The sequence below is a fragment of the Argopecten irradians genome, chromosome 10 (assembly GCF_041381155.1).
Source record: "Argopecten irradians isolate NY chromosome 10, Ai_NY, whole genome shotgun sequence".
NCBI classification, from domain to species: domain Eukaryota; kingdom Metazoa; phylum Mollusca; class Bivalvia; order Pectinida; family Pectinidae; genus Argopecten; species Argopecten irradians.
In genome coordinates this window covers 27,744,070-27,764,184 of record NC_091143.1, presented here as the reverse complement: position 1 = coordinate 27,764,184, position 20,115 = coordinate 27,744,070, and the positions used below count along the sequence as shown (strand labels likewise).

General features: G+C 35.2%; 1 protein-coding gene across 1 annotated transcript; it reads left to right on the top strand.

The window, feature by feature from the left end:
* Nucleotides 1-5: 5 nt before the first annotated feature.
* Nucleotides 6-18,919, top strand: LOC138333544 (regulator of nonsense transcripts 1-like). Its single transcript, XM_069281988.1, has 24 exons — nt 6-357; nt 4,339-4,481; nt 5,673-5,762; nt 6,137-6,346; nt 6,625-6,837; nt 7,157-7,329; nt 7,546-7,644; nt 8,092-8,200; nt 8,464-8,671; nt 8,847-8,993; nt 9,170-9,258; nt 9,535-9,649; nt 10,544-10,687; nt 10,997-11,210; nt 11,433-11,550; nt 11,794-11,950; nt 12,398-12,540; nt 12,795-12,837; nt 13,212-13,343; nt 13,736-13,808; nt 14,858-15,022; nt 15,206-15,336; nt 16,090-16,209; nt 16,613-18,919. The coding sequence occupies exons 1-24, from the start codon at nt 175-177 to the stop codon at nt 16,730-16,732; spliced, it is 3,339 nt and encodes a 1,112-aa protein (XP_069138089.1). The 5' UTR covers nt 6-174; the 3' UTR covers nt 16,733-18,919.
* Nucleotides 18,920-20,115: the final 1,196 nt, after the last annotated feature.

Below are 20,115 nucleotides of genomic sequence, written 5' to 3'. Positions count from 1 at the left end.
TCATCGATTTGTGTGTAGTCGTGACGTCAACTACCAGAGAACGAAATGGCGTGAAACATTCGGGAAAACATTTCTACTTTCAGTTCAAAATTTAACGTGTTTCGAACAGTTATTCTTGTGCTACCAGTTTTAGTTCGCCTTACTTTTACATAGTTCTAAGGAAACGGCCATGACATGATGAGTGTTGACGCGTATGCCCCAAATTCTCAAACACTCACGTTCCTGGACACCGAGGAAGATCTCCTCGGAGCGGACACACAAGGCACAGACTTCGACTTCACAGATTTTACATTGCCATCACAAACACAGTCGCAGACCCAAGCCTCTCAGCTAGAACCTGGACAGAGCCAAAGCCAGGTATAACATGTATATCTTTTATTATTTGATGATTGTCTACCTATGCCATGTGCGATATGGGACATGTGGCCACATGATAAACTGCCATCTTGATATTTACTCGAGTGGTTGAGATCACGATCTTATCTTTTACGGAGGTCAAACCGTCGTGTTATACTTACCAGAATATAATTTTGAATGCATGCTATTACCATGTAAGCTACATGTAATCTGGATAAATTAAGATTTATCTCATAATTGTTACACAACAACACAAGGCAAAACGTGGAATGTCAAGTTATAGCAATGTCAGCATAAGTTGATATCATTTGAAAATTTGAATTGAATATTGTAAAAACATCGATGTAAATGGTAATATTATTATTAATATTGAGACCTGTTGTTCAATACCAGCATAATGTCATGTATATATTTCGTGCAACTTATGACTTAATTGATTTTATTGTTAATTTCTTCACAAAACCTGTGATTTGGAAAAAACACAACTTGCGTAATATACTGGGACCCTCTAATTGTTTGAGTCTCATAAAACACATTATTTCCACATTCCCATCATGAAATATTCGTCAGCAGCTCCAGACATTCGTAAATCAGATGCACAGTAGAATTACGACAAATGGTTGGATCTCAATACTGTACTTCAATTTTTACTAAAATTATCTCAAATGATTTAAGAATTTTAGTTATTTTACTATGTTTTGCTCAAGTTAATTACATTTTTAAATCATTTTATCGTAATTAAGCACTTTTCATCATGCATGTTTCTATTTATAAGCCCATTCATAGAGTAATTAGTGACTTCACAATAGCCAGTTAAGCTCCGCCTACTGGTGGTCTAACTTTGGTGGTTTGGCTTTGTATTACTGCACATGTTCTGAAGTGTAATTCTTTTAATAAACGATTTCTCGCTTATTTTCCGATTGATTCTTAAATATCATTCACCAAAGTGGAGATGGGATTATTCCCTATCCAATGATGTCGGCCCATTTTTACTGGCATTGTTTCTGTGTCAATACTAGTTATCAATTTACCTGCATTTTTCTCACTATATATATACCGTATTTTCCCTATTAAGAGCGCCTCCTCTAATAAGGGCGCCCCCACGTTTTTTGCTGAAAAAAATCAGCTAATTTCATACAATTTTTGTGCCAGATTGTGACGATTTGTCTTTGCAGACGCTAATAAAATACTGTTTCACATCAATCTGATGCTTAACAGATATCCGATCAGCTATAAATGTATTGCACTGGGTAACTTAGGACATCTTTGCCAAGTGTTTACACATAGAAACAGCGAGAACGCCATGTTCAAAACAAAACGTGTCACTTAATGCCCCACACACGTGTATGGATGAAGACTAACTGGCAACAACATTTTAGCGATGTCTATACAGGTTTTATGAATACTTACTGTATGTCTATGATAAAGGTTACTAAATAACAGGCATGTTATCATTTTTAAGCATTTAATTGTGTGCTCTTGTCGGTATTTCCCATCTGCCACAAAACGAAAGTAGCGATCGAAAGCACCGTCCGCCATTTTGTGTACGCATGGTAAACAAACAGGCTAGCATAAAATGCCAAAATTCCGTGAAACATACATATTTAACCAATGTTTAATACTTCTGGTGCAAACATTTCTTCATAATTATGTAATTTCAATACTTACTTTACTTCAAAACGTAATTTGGCTATAGTAAGTTTCAGAAAAATACGAAACTAAAAGCAAGATGACTATAGTCTGTTTCAGAAAAAAACATCTAAAAATGGTGTCAAATAACGGCGCCCCCCTAGGCCATTTACCCGCGCCCGGCGCCCTCATTAGAGAAAATACGGTATGTGTCTCTACTAAACCCAAGCCAATAGACCACCGATGGGCAATGGCCAAATCTATATTGTTCTGACCAGTGTACATGTGACGTCAGCCTGAACGCCCTATAATGATATAAAGTAACAGTTTGTAAGTGACAATTTCAAATGAACATACTTCAACTGTGTCACAAGAATTCTTTTGTTGGTAGAAAAAGAAGTGAAAAATGAAATTCACTGCTGTGTTAATTGATCTGATTAACGTACAAACATCATGACATTGTAAGAATATAAATGTATTGACATGCAGTTTCATAAAATTTAGTATATTCTAATTCATGAGTGAGGATTTTAATATCATTGAACCAATAGATATGAACCCAACCAGACTATTCGCAGGTAATTCACAGGTTTTCGGCCTCATTGGAAGTCAGGAGACTTATGGAGAGGCATTGATGGGCTCCGTGATTGCGGTGGCTGATAGGTTTTTTTTTAACCCCTCCCTACACCGACTAGAAATTGAGTTCCGGCTGCGCGTGCAATTAAAACGTAGTATTTACAGTTCGTATAATACAAGTTAAAAATGCTAGAATAGCATACTAAGTGGAGCCGAAGGATATAGAATTTGATTTCTCATGAGGTATAATGTCATAATTAATATTTTAAAATATAGTATTTGGCATTGATATAGAAATTGGTGGTAATAGTGGCGGGGCTTTCCCCAAACATCTATTGACACCAGTTGGTATAGTAAAATTTGATAGTGGACACACTAAAATAAATTCTAGATTAATTGGGTAGGTACTTAGAATTTTAGGCCAGTATTAGATAAGTTCTAGAGCTTTCGACAGATATATTTTAATAACAAAGAAAAGAAAAAAAGAAAAGATTGTGACAAAATTAAAAGAAAATACAAGGAAAAAAAACATTCTTAAAAAAATTAAAGGGACAATTCAGTCTAAGAGTACATTAAAATTTGCACATATTTTGGAAACAAACCAGTTCTAAAAGAAATTAGATTAGTTGGTTTTACTGCGATATACCAGAAAAGCCCACTGTAGTGAAATGTACGTGAAATATTCAGATTCGCTTACTGTCCGCCATTACACATAGCTGTCGGATATCTTGTATGCCGAACCCTGGCCCTAACCTTGCCAGTGTAGTAAAGATTTTTTTGTCTAGAACTACTCAAATCGCTTTTACAGTAGTGTGCTTACCTTATTAGATGCATCTTCTTGTCTAAAAATAATTTCATCAACTCCTCAGTGGTTATGTATTGCATTTGTTTAACATGCGTGACTTTGGCTCAGTTATGAGTACAGCGTACATGTTATACCTGCTTAATCATATTGATCAACGATTTGGAATTTCAACGGTATCAATAAAAATACTCAACAATGTTGCGTAATTTGTCAAAATTTCTTGTTATATGTTTCATAAGAAATGTAGAACAATACATTTATGTCATATTTTACATCTTGGTTATGTAATAGAATTATCCTCATTGAATTGTCCCTTTCAGCGCATATGTATACATGTTTCTACATGATGATACTCAAGCACATGTATACATATAGGTCAATATTATAAAATTATTGACCTTTTTTCAGATTGATACAATTATCAACCTGAGGAAGTGATATAACCCGAGACCGGAGGCTGAGGGTTTTATTACTTGGAAGGTTGATAACTAATGGTATCCACCTGAAAACAAGTTAATAACATTATATATGACATTTACATTATGCTAACTACTTCAAAGATAGATCACTAAAATTGACCCAGATTATATTAAATAACTGGTTGCGAAGCCGATTCTTTTCCAATAGTAGTAGATTATACTCCAACATCATGGACTTTGGAAATTTAAGTCCCTTTATGCTATATTTGGGTACAACTCAATGTCAAAATTTTAAGTGATTATGACTTCACATCGGGGAGATTTCTCTATCTATTTTTGCCACAGATCATTGAATTTGTGAGAAGTATCCGGACTCATTCATATAATAATATAAATGGTCATATGGTGGACTTTCCTTAATTGCTAACCAATTGTTTGATAGGACTCAGCTTTGATGCATCCCTGTTTCGCCGCCATATCGACACTGACAAAAGGAAGTAACATAAAGGGGAAACACAATTTACATTAGATTGTATATATTTTTATATGCAGCAACCGAATGGAGTTGATATACCAATACAAAATGGACTGGACAAGGGCATTGGGGTCATCACACAGGGTGTGGGAGAGCTCAACTTTGAGGAGGAGGAAGAGGAACAGTTTTATATGAAGGACCTCCCCAAGCATGCCTGCTCGTAAGTATAGGCAAAGTCACTGAATTAGCTTGGCAGAATATGTGATAAAAATATAGATATTCAGGGGTTTCAGCATCAGGCGGTACCTTGTACTTTTTGCCGGTTGAACCTGATTTGGGTTAATTTACATTAGGACAACAAAACAATATGTCTGTTTAGGGTTACATTGGCAAAAAATCGGTCGGTTGGGAGGATTAAAAAAAAAAAAAATAAGTGTCTTTCACTCTAAAATGATGGCCAGAACCGGAGTCAGATCGAAATTGAAAATTTGAGGTAGAAAAAGTGGGGGGAAAATTAGGGTCGGGGGTAAAAAATTTGGGTTGGTCGGGTAACCCTAAACAGACATTTTTTTTTTTTTTGGCCTTACATGTAGATAGCATACAGATGGTATAGAAAAGTACCCACTGAAATTGCAATTGTACTGCCTCTCCTGAAAAATAATATGAAACCCTTGTATATTTCTTTAAATTTTCTGTTGCTATAATTCATTGATTACATGTTTTATTTATTTTGTAGGTACAGTAATTCAATGCATGATTTATGAAAAGTCTTGAGGACATATTTTAAGATGAAGTAATAATCACAAATATTATAGCAGTTCAATCTCCTCTAGGCCATTATTAGGAATATTAATTGAATCCTGAACATTTCTTGTTTTATTCAACAATATTGTGCTCATGTACACAAACTCTGGAGAAAACATATAATTGAAAAATCCTACTAATTCAAATAAAGCCCCGTTAAAGATTTCAGATTTAATTTCAAGGTGACAGCTTAAAGATGCTTCACTGCTGACACTGGTATTTTTTCACTATGAAAAACAGGAGCAGACTATTAAGTATTTTTCTTCAGTTGCAAAAGTACCTAACTGTACACCATTACCACCATTGAAAAGTTTGAGCTTCTAATTTTACTCCAAGTTGCAAAAAATGAAAAATAATTAATTGCATCCTGAAAAAAATCCTTGGCACTATATCCTATATGGAATGCAGTATTGATTGCACATGCACCAACGGCGAAATAGATTATTTTATATTATTTTTTGTGTTACTTAGGCATATATACACAATTAAACACCAACTATTGTTCAAATGATGATAAATATGTATGCTCTGACAGCGATGGAGCATCCTTAATTGTTACAATTGGTATACATGATGCAGAATTAATGGTTTTATTAAACACCAACAGGTACTGTGGAATTCATGATCCAGCATGTGTGGTGCTGTGTAACTCTACCAAGAAGTGGTTCTGTAATGGCCGTGGTAACACCTCGGGCAGGTAAGACAACTATATGGTAACTAAGATATCAATATTTTAACTTTGCATGGCAGGATGTAGTACTCCACTGTTAATAGGACGTTAATTGAATCATACAAACAAAGTATTCCACTTAATTTTGTTTTCTTCATTAAGCTTTCTGTAATTTGATTGCTGCCACCAACACGGTAGGATTGCACTGCATATAGTACAATTCATTTGTTCTTTGCATCAAAGGTATCCTTATATTGCTGTTTTTTTGCATGTCAAATCTAGAACTTGTGCAATAATAAAAATATAACTTAATAAGAAATTGTCCTGATTTATTTTATGCCTGAAATCTTCAGATGGACTAGATGTAATTTGACTTTTGCATGCATTGATTCTTTTTTCAGCCACATCATCAACCATTTGGTGAGAGCCAAGGCTAAAGAGGTCACCCTCCACAAGGACGGACCATTAGGAGAAACTGTCCTCGAGTGTTACAACTGTGGCTGTCGTAATGTGTTCCTGCTGGGCTTTATCCCAGCTAAGGCCGACTCTGTGGTGGTACTACTCTGTAGACAGCCATGTGCCACACTCACCAACCTCAAGGATATGAATTGGTACATATTTAACTCAGCATATTTTATTACAATAATATGTTTTGTCATGAAATACTAAATAGAATTGTTACTAAAATATATTAAAAACTGCAACATATGTTTTACTTAAAATCAATAACCTATTGTCTCTTATACTTTAAATATTGTTGTAAACAGAACTTAAGGCCAAAAAATGCATTTGAGATTTCATGTTTTGCTATATTGAGAAAAGTAACAGAATACAAATAAAAATCTATACATAGCAGTAAGTTCTTTTATAATGTGTGTTACACTTACAGGGATCCGAGTCAGTGGCAGCCACTGATCCAGGACCGACAGTTTTTAGCCTGGCTTGTAAAGGTGCCATCGGACCAGGAACAGATGAGAGGACGACAGATCTCCGCCCAGCAGATCAACAAACTGGAGGAGTTGTGGAAAGACAATCCTGATGCCACACTAGAGGACTTGGAAAAACCTGGTGTAGACGAAGAGCCACAACAAGTTCTCCTCAGGTAACCTTATGTTTGGTAGGAGGACAAAATATTTCATTAATAATATCCTTGAGGAACTATTGAGTAGAACGTGTGACAGAGCATCTATTGCCAAGTATCATGAAGTATTACTTGATTAACTAGTATAAGAAATTTAGAGCATTATTTAAATACAAACGACGCAAAAGATCATGATAATCACTAAGAGATAACTAAAAAAATTCTGTCTGGGATATTTGTTGAATTGGGCAATAGCTGTGAATAGGTATCTAATAAACAGGGAATTTTTAATAAAATTTTATGATCTAGTGTGGGTGAAAAATTGAATGTTTGTTTGTAGATATGATGATGCTTACCAGTACCAGAACATCTTTGGTCCCCTGGTCAAGCTGGAGGCAGACTATGACAAGAAGCTGAAGGAGTCACAGACCCAAGACAATATAGTGGTCCGCTGGGATGTTGGTCTGAACAAGAAACGTATCACATATTTTCACCTTCCCAAGGCCAATGAAGGTTTGTATTTAAACTTTGCAATCGAATGCAAAGGCTGTAGCTAAGCATTGATTTCCAGCTTTTATTTAGTTTAATTTCAATTGTTAATATTGAACGACAATATTTAAGCGATTATGAATATTAATAATAACGACTTTATGCTCTTTGAAAAATTCAGTTTCATAATTTCCCAAATGCACCCAAAAGATATCACTGGTTTCATACGGTTAATTTCAGAAATGAAGCTTATGCACGGAGATGAGTTGAGGATTCGTTACATGGGAGAGCTCCACAAGCCCTGGTCTGGTGTTGGACATGTCATCAAAATACCAGATAGTATCCTTTAACACTTGATTCTCAAGACAACAGCAACAAATCTGAAATAAGTCCAGATCAAGAAAATTCTCAGCTGGAGGAACATCAATACAGGGGTTTTGAGATCCCAAAACGACGTGGGTAAAGTACAATTTACCGTCAATTAGTCCCACCTTCCAGTGATTATGACGTTGCGAAACTCACGTCAAATGACGACGTCATAATCACCGGAAGGTGGGACTAATCGACGGTAAATAGTACTTTACTCACGTCATTTTGGGATCTCGAAACCCCTGTATTAAAACAGATTCATAGTTTAGGGGAGAAGTCCTGTACAGTGAACATCAGGGATTTTCTAAATATCAAAGAAATATACAATATATACTCCAGCAGTAAAAAGGAAGTCGGTAAGATAAATATGGTGGTAGGAAGTTCATGTTTGGGGATGTTTTCTTTAACAGTTCACAGATCATAGTGATGAAGTGGCCATAGAACTGAAGAGTAACGCAGGTGTACCGACTGACTGTACACACAACTTTGTGGTAGACTTTGTCTGGAAATCAACATCATTTGATAGGTAAGCTTTATGCTAAATATTACATTTTCCAAAATCTTGTTATAAAATTAGCCATAGCACTATGTAATATGTATATACACTAACGTAATGTAACAGATAAATTTATGATTCCTATCTATTAGGAAAAACATCATGGATATACCTCTGGACCTGGTACCTAAAGCTGTTTTTTTGGCAATGAAAGCTTCTCTATCGGTTTCAAGTTATTTTAGTTAATCATTATATTCAACTTGTACAGAGATCATTTTTTTTACCATTTACAGGATGCAGGCTGCACTGAAGACATTTGCTGTTGATGAGACTTCAGTCTGGGGCTATATTTATCACAAGCTTTTAGGACACGAGGTTGAAGATGTTGTCATTAAGTGTCAACTACCAAAACGTTTCAGTGCTCTCAACTTGCCAGAGCTTAATCACTCCCAGGTGTACGCCGTCAAGACTGTACTGCAGCGCCCTCTCAGTCTCATCCAGGTAAAACTAAACCTAACATCTCATTAAGCAACTCAACTGAATCTTGATAAATAAAGGTAAATTAAATGACATTGACTTAAATAAAATTACTTCAACGTTTTAGTTCAGGGGAGATAACTTCTACAAATGAGTCAAGAAAAGTTATCAGTGTAATCATTGTTTGTGTTCTTCTTAGGGTCCACCAGGAACAGGTAAAACTGTAACCTCGGCCACAGTGGTGTACCATCTGGCTAAACAGAATTCAGGACAGGTACTGGTGTGTGCACCCTCCAACATTGCTGTTGACCAGCTCACCGAGAAGATCCACAGGACTGGGCTCAAGGTCAGTACTTCCATTGTAAATAATTTAGTTTACAAATAGTCCTAGAAATTAAATTCTTTTGAAGTGAATTGTATATTCAGCTTTTTACATGGAGATTCAGTTAAAAATGAAAAATGCCATTGGTCAGTATTTCATTATTTGCATAAGAATTTCATCAAAACATTTCTGTCTGTTAGGTGGTGCGCCTCTGTGCTAAGAGTCGTGAAGCCATTGAGTCACCAGTGTCCTTCCTGTCCCTACACAACCAGATCAGGAACATTGAGAGGTGAGTACATGTGTTATATCATTTCTCTTGTTTCTGCATCTATAAAACAAATTATTCTCATTTGGTTAAGATTACAAAAGTCTAAACTTTTGAAGAAAAAAAATGAGGCTATACAACAATATCAAGATTTGGTCTCAACACTGGATAATAGAATTGTTGAATTCACTATTCTGAAGTGAAGTCTAATTAAAGAAAATACATTCACGAGAAATAACTGGACAATCAACTCAGACACCTACTTTTGTCACATATATTAAGTAAACTATTCAATTATAGTGTGCCAGAGTTACAAAAGCTACAGCAGCTAAAAGATGAGACTGGTGAATTATCATCTGCTGACGAGAAGAGATACCGCTCCCTCAAGAAACAGTGTGAAAAAGAACTCCTGCAGGTATGTACCAAACCTTAAGATCATAGCAGTACTGATTGAGGATGTCACAACACACAAAAGAAAAAATACTGTAAACATGGAAATTTTTCGCAGGTGGTTAATTTCTTGATTTCCTTTAGTAAACTATATGCATGGGGGTTATTTTTTCGATCACATGACATTCACTCAAATAAGAAAATATCATTAGTTGCCTCCCTTGATTCCTGTTTTTCCTTAGATTCTTATTATCGCTGCACTGTTTGTGTATAAAATCTGAATACATATCATCACACCGTTCATAACATTAATTGTCCCTTCAGTCCAATTTGACCCGTGCTGCAATCTTTTGTTTTCTAACTACATGTATAGGTTTAGGTTTGACGGGAAAGGTATAATTATCTATTGTTTGGAAAGGTTCAAGGTATTATCCGTATATATATCTGTTGTTTGTTTTCTAATGCAGAATGTTTTCCTACGATCTGTAAATATTGTCCAAAAGCAATTAAATTATTTCACAAATCAAAACATTTACACGCCAAATCGACAAATCAATCTTTGAAAATTAAAATTTGCTCCTTCCTGTCATTATTAAGTGCTTGATAAAGAAACAAAATATTTTAAAATTGAAAGGTGTAACTAATATGCCTTCATGATTAAATTTTATCGTGAACTTTACAAAATCTTATGCTTGGGGGAATTTTTCGTGATCGAGTGAAATTTCCCCCTTACGTATATTTCCACGTATAGGGTTTATTCAAAAGTATACAGTTTATTGATCTCATGGTTTCCTTCCACTTATCTTATGGTGTTGTGTTATAAGCTGAATTGTACAATATTTCTAAATTTCACCTAAAAGTTGTTTGGTGATAAACTGAGGGTCATAATGTTTAACATGTTGATGATATTTGTTTACAGCATGCAGATGTGATCTGCTGTACATGTGTTGGAGCTGGAGACCCAAGGCTTGGAAAGATGCAGTTCCGCTCTGTCCTCATTGATGAGAGTACCCAGGCCACAGAACCTGAGTGTATGATCCCTGTAATTCTTGGATGCAGACAGGTAAACTGGTGTGAGGATGGCATCTTTGTAAAGATTTCTTGACTATGCACTAGATCATTCAATTATAATAGCAAATTTTAAAATATAGATTTTATTGCATGATTAACTCCAGTCATTCTTAATAAAAAAACATCATAAAATGAGATAAAGTATAGATTGAAGTTTTCAAAAGATGTTACTATTTATCTTTTTTCTTTCAATTAAATCTGATTATTTTCAATTCATTTTCATTTGAAAGCAAGTTAATTGGCAATTGTTTTGTATGCTGTTTTAAGATCGATATTAACCAGATAATTATATCCTCTTCAGCTAATCCTGGTAGGAGACCACTGTCAGCTTGGCCCTGTGGTGATGTGTAAGAAGGCCGCCCGTGCTGGTCTGTCTCAGTCCCTGTTTGAGCGTCTGGTTGTCCTGGGTATTCGCCCTATTAGGCTCCAGGTCCAGTATAGAATGCATCCTGCACTCAGTGCTTTCCCTTCAAACATCTTCTATGAAGGTTCTCTGCAGAATGGTGTGGCCCCAGGTATATGACAATACTTTTCTTTGCATTTTAGATTTACATGTAGTAATTATAACATGTCCTTTTGTTAGAAAAAGGATCAAGAAAAATCAAAAAGCTTTAAGGGTTGTTTTGACCCTGTTTTCATTCTAGCTTCTGTTATTAAATCAGACAGATTTTATGAGAAATGATTTCTCTTGTATAATGTATATAATTTCTAATGCTTTAATTTTATACTTTTAACAGCTGACCGTACAAGGAAGAACCTAGATATTCCTTGGCCTCAGGCCGACAAGCCTATGTTCTTCTATACAACATCTGGTCAAGAGGAAATCTCTAGCTCTGGTACCTCCTATCTGAACAGGTAAAGTGTCCGGATGTGATAAATAAAATCATTAACGCTGTATGATATTCAGATTTCTGGTCGGACCATACATCACCTAAAGTCGTTGTGCAATGAAAACATGATATATGGATAAAATTTATAGTGATGAAACTTTCGCCATACTTCCAGCAAACCTTCTATACAAATGGAAATGTTAGATTCATGTACATAACATAAATATAAAGTGTATCAAACTGATATTGGTTAAATTTTGATTTCCAGAACTGAGGCAGTCAATGTGGAGAAGATTGCAACTCGTTTCCTACGATCTAGCATTAAGCCTGAACAAATTGGAATCATCACTCCATATGAGGGACAAAGAGCATACATTGTTCAGTACATGCAGTACAGTGGATCTCTGAACAAGAAACTCTACCAGGTATGGCATTATTTTCTGTATCGCACACTGCCCAAAATGTCAACAACAACAAAAAAAAAAAGAGCAAAAACAATATTTCCACTGGTTTGCACAAGAATGTTATCTTAGGACCATGAAGTGATTTTACTCAGAGAAAATGATATCCTTTTGTCTGTTAGATGTAACTGGTGTTACTCTGTGAACACTTACACAAATATGAAGAATGCTCTTTGCCAAAAAAAGACTGACGTATCAAGTAGTAAGTTTACCTTCACATACATTTAAATTTATTGATTAAAACACAACTGATAAATATTTGTAAAGAGAGCGATGAAATTTAGTGTATGATAAAGTAAAACATACGTTTATACTCGATTATTAAAGCACGATACCTTGTGTTAGTATTTGCTAATGAAGTAGCTGTATAAATATCTTGAACTTATGATGTAAATATTGTATGACTTACAGGAAATTGAAGTTGCAAGTGTAGATGCTTTTCAAGGGAGAGAGAAAGATTTTATCATCTTGTCGTGTGTCCGATCTAATGAACACCAGGGAATTGGATTTCTGAATGATCCACGCCGTCTGAATGTAGCGTTGACTCGGGCCAAGTAAGTACCACTGCTAGGTATTGAAAGATTCTAGAAACAAGTATAAAAATACTGTAAGTTTGTGAATTAAATACTTTGTGGCAAAATGCATTTATTGATTCTGTTTTTGACAGAGTATTCTGCTTTATAGATATCGCTTGTAAAGTTGTTTGATTATGAGAGTAATGTCATAAATTTGAGAAACAACATGATTAAAGGAGTAAATGAATAATTTTCAAAACAAATTGTAGATAATATGGTTTTGCTTTTTGTAGGTATGGCATCATCATTGTTGGTAACCCAAAAGTTCTATCGAAGGTTAGTATCCAAACAATTAATGCAACCACATTTGAAGTGAATTAGCAAAAAAATTAAAGACTTGATTGTAATAGTATCCATAGGTACATTGGGAGTATTTTGAGCCAATATATATTGAAATAATTGTGTACTGTTACTGATAAATTGACATAATATGATTAAGGCAGAATGCAAATATTACTGTGCTTTTGCTTAACTTCTTGAGGCTTGCTATTAATTAATTGTACAAAACTTCTCTTTTTCAAATTTGTAGACTTTCTACAATTTAAAGTTTTAAATTGTTAATTCAAAAAACATACTCATTTGACCTAGATGCTCTTGTTTATTTTAGCTCGTTGTGCTCTATTTTGATTTTTTGTTTTTGTGTTGACTAGCAACCCCTGTGGAACCACTTACTGACATATTACAAAGAGCAGAAATGTCTTGTGGAGGGACCTCTGAACAATCTAAAGGAGAGCCTCATACAATTCAGCAAACCACGCAAACTTGTTAACTCGGCCAACCCGGTATGGCACAGTACACTTCTCCAATGTCTTATTGAAACTGTATCTGTTTTCAAAACTTTCAATTTCCATGTCATATAGGTTATTAAGCTAGATGGAAATGCAATGTTTTACAGATAATAAGACTAAAATATTTATGTCTAAAACATACTATTCCTTAACCCACAGTCTCAATATTCGGTATCTACCATTCAATCAAAGCTGATGATAGTTGAGTTTTCTTATTAATATATACTGTTTTATTTTAGTTTTTTTTTTGTGATTATTGAAAACTTTGTAAAAGTTGCTTGATTTTGTTATTTACAAATTAAAATACTCTGGAATTGGTATGTTGAATGTGATGAGAATTCACCTTAGTCTGCCAGTCTGACTTATTTGACTGCTTCCTTTTACAGGGCGGCAGATTCATGAGTAACATTATGTTTGATGCGAGAGAAGTGCTCATCCCTGGCAGTGTGTATGACAGAAGTAAGTTCACTTTCAAATGGCGATTGTAATTTTATCAATATTGCCTGCTCTTTTTCAAAATTTATCAATAAATATACTGTTATCGAACTTTCTTTCGCATTCCAATTACTTTCCTGAATATGGCGACCCATGTAAATTTGTTAAATTCCATCTCTGCGAATTAACATTTACATCATTCTTTCTGATGGGTATTTCCGGAAATTTTTTAAATACGTGTGTTCGGTTATTTGTTTTGAAATGGAAATCGCAAAATTTAAAAGCTGTTGAAGAAAGTTGCTTTACAGTATATAATATGCTCTTAGAATCAATTTACTGGGTTGAGATATCTTATTCAAAGGAAAATGCTTACAAAATCAAGTTTTCAATAGGACTCATTCATGTACCATGTTATACCCCCATAACTTTAGTGCTGTATTATTATCTCCTGTGGTGATGGAACGTAACTCTTTGTAGTCTTCCTGCTGAAATGATGTTAGTGTGGGATATCATCCTTTAGCATAGAAAAAAAGTCTTGCACAATCTTTATCAAGTATCATATGAATTAACAGTCTGTGACCTTAACTTTTTTTCACTGCTAGTCCTCTGGACTAGTAAACTGCAAAATGTTACTAGTTGGCCTATTTAAGCACTAGTCCAAAATAAACATACAGCCGTTTTGCTTCAGCACTTTGGTCATCGTCAGTTTACAATTTTTGACCCAAAGTACAGTCTGGATGCATTCGTGAACGCAAATTCTAACAAAATGATGCTTCCGAACTAAAATAATCGCATACTCTCAAAATGTGTTGAAAATGCAATTTACTATTGTAGATACAATTAACGATTTTAATTGGGCAGGAAGCCACTTAAAGTCCAATCATACTAGTTCATTACAATTAAGCACTAGTCCGGCCGTAAAATTACTAGTCATAAGCTTTGGACTAGTGCTTAAAGTCGCAGACTGAAATAATTCACATTAGGTAGTGACTCAGGGTAGAATTGTAAGGGTCTGTTATGAAGAAAAAAATCTTTTATCATCATCATTACTGACAGTAATATTTCTATTGCAGCCCAGGGATATCGTGAGCCAGCCGTGGTCCGCCATCATGACCAGCTGAGCTATATCGGCCCAGAGCGTGCCTACACAGGCCCTGCCCTCAACCTACCAGTGCCCGTCAACATGTTCATACCCCCAATACCACAGCCCTTCAACGCTCAACAGCCAGTTCATATGAGTAAGTCCATACAAGTCTACCGTCTCGAGAAGAATTTTACTATTTCATTTTGATCGATGATTATTTCAGACTGTTTATGCCCCTCAATAAAATAAAGTGTTACCCATATATCTGTTCTTCCCTATCAATTTTGTTTAATATCAAACTTTTCTAGTTTGTAATTTTCACTTTTGTGCATTTCAGACAATAAGAATAATCCGCGACAGAACCAGCGTGGTTACAACTACCGCCAGAAGCCTCCACGATACAGTAACACTCAGACTACCCAGGGCTCACAGATGAGTCAGAACGGTAGTCAGAGTCAGGCTAGTCAGGTAACTCTTGATTTACTTCTGTGAGACCACACCAAATTAATGTACTGTTATTGACGATGCTCCACCGCTGACAAAGGCCTTTTTTTTTACTATCAAAAACATGAGCAGATGATTTAGTATTTTTCTTCAGTTACAAAAGTAACTTACTTTACACCATTACCACCATTGAAAAGTTTGAGCTTTTAATTTCACTTCAAGTTAAAGTTACAAAAAATAATTAATTGCATCCCGAAAAAAATCTGTGGCACTATATCCTATATGGAATTAAGTACTGATTGCGCATGCACCAAAGGCAAAATAAATTATTTTATATTATTTTTGTGTTAATTAGACATATATATGTACACGATTAAACACCAATTATTGTTCAAGTGTTTAATATCATTTATGCTCTGTTGGAGGTGGAGCATCTTTAAGGATAGCCAGGCTAGGGAATAATCCTATTTAACTTTTGATTGATACATTAAAGCAGTTTAGTAAAGTGAGAAAATTATTTCTCTCACAAACACGCGTAACAAAATAATGTTACTTACTACCTAAATTATATCTCTATACTTCCAAGACGAATGCAGAAGGTTTGTAAAAACCATCATTAATGCATGAGAGTTTGATAAATTCTGTTAAAAAATTTGGCCAGATTGCTCAAACTAGTAATAATGATGAAATTGATTTCTGAAAAACTAGATTACAATAAAAGCTTGTTTAGAAAGCTTTTCTTGCCCTTCATGAAATATTCACCATGTATATTTTTAGGATGGTATTTCCCAGCCATTTTCGCAGGGTCCTTTGACCCAAGGGCCGATGTCCATGAGTCAGTCGTTCCAGATGAGTCAGCCTGGCCTTTCAGGCCTATCACAACCAGAGCTGTCACAGGTTTGTACTTACCTTGTTGATGGTTTTATCAGAGTCTGTTTAATTGGTAGTTTTTTTCTTCTTGTTTAACCTTTTATCAGTCTGTTTAATTTGAAGTTTTTTTGTTTTTGTCCTCTTGTTTAACCTTTTATCAGTCTGTTTAATTTGAAGTTTTTTGTTTTTGTCCTCTTGTTTAACCTCTCTTGTTTAACCTTTGTAACTTAGCAGAAATTGTTTTGCAGTTCCTGTTCTTTGAGTTTGTGATGAAGTGTGTTGTCTATAAGCTCTTATATCAATATACATCGCAGTATCATTAAAAAAATTTTTTTTCTGCTTTTCACTTTAACGAAATTCAATTTTAAAAATAAATATCTCTCATGCATTGGTGTCTTTTAAAAACAATCTTGAATGTTTCTGTTCGCAGGACAGTTTCCTTGCCGACGATTTCAAGTCGCAGGCTGATGGTATGTTGTCCCAGGACTCAACCTACCAGGGCGACCGCATGTTCTATGCCTCACAGCTGTCACAAGGTCCCTTCAACTAGGACCGCCACTCACAATATCAGCCTACGGCAGAAAGATGAAATGAAAACTAAGTGATCGATCACACAAGATCTTAGCTACCACGATGTCTCTGACAGTACGATGTGCACACAATGAGCAGTGTCTGCTAAAGTGGCCTGCCAGGTAGAACTACCACCAACCACGGGCGTCGGCTTCCCACGGCCACACCTGAGGGAAACGTCCCCTCCCACTGGGCTGAGTGAGACAGCCAACGGGGTCCGACACAGCCATCCGCTCACATGACCGATCATGTGGATCTACAGCGGTAACGTGGCATGTTGGTGGTGATAAGAATGGGCAGATTTATGCCACCTGCTTGGTCAATACTAGCAGACGACAGACACTGCTGGGCCTGTGGTTTTGATGCCATACTAGGGGGGTTCAGTGAACCCGATGTGTGGTAGCACTACAAGATATAAATCAGAGATCCAATGTAGCCCTGGTTTCATGTAAGAGTAGAATTAAAAAACTACACTTAAACAAAAATATTGTGTTGGGGAAAAGAGTTTGGTACCATCCGAGTATTAGAAAGCAAGCTTATATCTTTATCTTTGTGTTGAAGTATAGTCTTTTTCTTTCAGTTTACATTGTATGGTGATTTTTTTTTATATTAATTTTGTTTCCATCTTTGATATATAGCCAGTGTTAAAGGGGCGTTTTGATGGAATGTTCTTGATATGTAGATGAGCTGTTGAGGACACTAGATGTACCTCAATGGTAAGGGCTTGGGTTAAGTGAAGGGTCATTGACACCCTAGGAATCAGGGGTGAAAGTTAAACATTGTTTACTCAGTGCTTTGTTACTTGGCCAGATTCATTATGTGTGAATAATTATACAGATTATGGTAATTATCATGTTACCAAATCATTTCAGTAACCATCTAACAAGCATTGTCTGTATTTCTCCGAGTTAACCCTAAAAAACAAGGCTCCAATTAACTGTTAACCAATGCCTGTGTTTTCCTCGAAAAAACCAAACCATACAGTCTGTAATTGTTATGATATATGAGCAACGAAATGACAATTTTTTTTACCTGGTAAACTTTTAGTTCTAAGAAGTAAAATATAAATAAATGAAGTCATTGTAGCCCTTCATAACAGTCTTGATATTAAGAACACAATCCAATATTTTTTATGATAAACAGCTGGTCCACTTCTCCATAATGTATTTTTTTTATCATATAAACCAATAAATGTCAAAATCTTCGATCTAAACATTAAGTTCCACTTCACAAAACATCTTTCAGGAATGTGAAAAAACAGTTTACATTTTGTTCCTTTCTAAAAAAAGAAGGATTTTTGTTAAATTATTTTGAAAAAACTATATATGAAGCTTTTAGAAAACATGGCATGGTTATATGTACAAGCTGTTTTAGCTCTATTAGTTTAGCTTTTTAGAGGAATTTAAACAAAGGGATGCAAGACCATTATTTTACCAAAGCAAAGAGTTTACAATATTTTGAGAAGAATTGAATATATTATGAATCTTATTGTATCAAATCCCAGAAAGATGGTAAACATGAAATAATAACGATTGATATACTTAAAAATACATCTTTGAGTTATACTTTTGAACAATTCATGTAGCAATAAAGTACAAATCTGTACAAAAAAGAAAGGCAACCGGTAGTGAACCTCAGCAGAGAGAACTAAGAGCGAACTTACTTAGGAATGTGTTCAATATTCACTCCATCCTTTTGATAATCGTGTCAGTTATCTCACTTTAACTATGATTCTATTTGTGCAGTTTCTGCTAGACGTTTTAATATGAATTAAGATATGATTTACAATGCTAGATTCACCGCTGTGTTGAAGTAAATGTACATTTTGTACCAGAAATTCTTTCATGTTTATGATTTTCATTAGTTCAGATTGTATTTTGAATATTATACACCATGAAATGTGTGACATTTTGATAATTTTCAAGTTAAAAGATTTGTAGATTATTTTTGGTTTGAAACAACGCCTGGTTTTTAACCAGAAGTCTATTTGGGTGATTAGCATGGCTATCAATGGAATTTTACCAACACGTACAACAGATTTTATTTACACTCGTGTTTTAGTAGTTCCTAAGAGTGTGGCACACTGTGTGCATAGACTGCTTTCCTGTATCACTTTGCTTCTAACCTTGTCCTATACCCTTCTTTCAATAAACCTTCTGCTCTCAAATTTTTGTCTTCTCTTTTATATCAACATACATTGATTCTTTCTTAGGCATACAAGTATCAAAAATTCTAATTATAGTTATATAAGACTTTTTCATATGTGGAAATGGAGGATAGAGATATTCTACCGAGGGTTACAAAATGTTGTAAAACCCAAAGCTTTGTCGGTGGTTATACAACATTTTGATTTTGTGATCCAGAAGTTAGTATATCTCTATCCTTCATATCCACGTATAAAAGAGTATTTTTCTCTCCTACATCGACGTTTTATTGCAATTTTACTACTAGGATTTTCCGCCATTTTGAAATCAAGTTCGAGAAAGAAAAAAAAAACGTGACTGAAAGTCAATTTTCCATTCATGAAAATTGCGTGATATTTTCAACGCATAATCCTTTGTTTGTATCTTTTAAAGCAAATTCAGCCTGGATTGTGAAAAATAATGTATCTTGTTGACGCTGTGACGTCACGAGACTTTGCTTCAGGCGACATGAGTGTATTGCTCTAGATCAGCCAGTATTACACGTGTAACGTGTAGGTATGAGAGAAAAACTAGATTATATCCCCCACAACGAAGTTAATGTGGGGGTATATTGGAATCGTTCCTGTGTCCGTCTGTCTTCCGCGAACTCCTAAACTATTTGACAGATTAAGATAAAAGTTGATACACAGAGCCTTGACATCAAGGGGAATTGAGTACATTATATAGGGTTCTGCAATGTTCCCTACTGATTTATTACTAAATTTGTATAGCGTGGAGTCTTTTTTGAAAAGGATAACATGCTAAGCCAAAGGCTTATCTACCGCAAGGTCCTCAACAGGTCTCGCATCTATGTGTAATTTCTTTAACTGTGCATCATGATTTAAGGAGATTTCAACTGTGCAAAGTATGATGGGATCATTCTATCATACTGTGACGGCACTGCAAAAAAAAAATCAGCATGCTTGGAGCAAAGTTTGCTGCAATTTGATCCTAGTATGGCAGCAACACTATTACTGGTCTATCATATGATCCCATTTTAAGTGGTCTATACCAGGATATGAATGACAAGTGAAAAGAGGCAAATTCAACATGAAACACTAGTGCGCTTCTGAGATCATGAAGCGGTCTTAATTAAGACTGACTGTCTTACAAGTTAAGACTTAGCCAATCAAAGATGACATTAAAAAAGATAAACACCCATCTGAATTTTAAACACAAA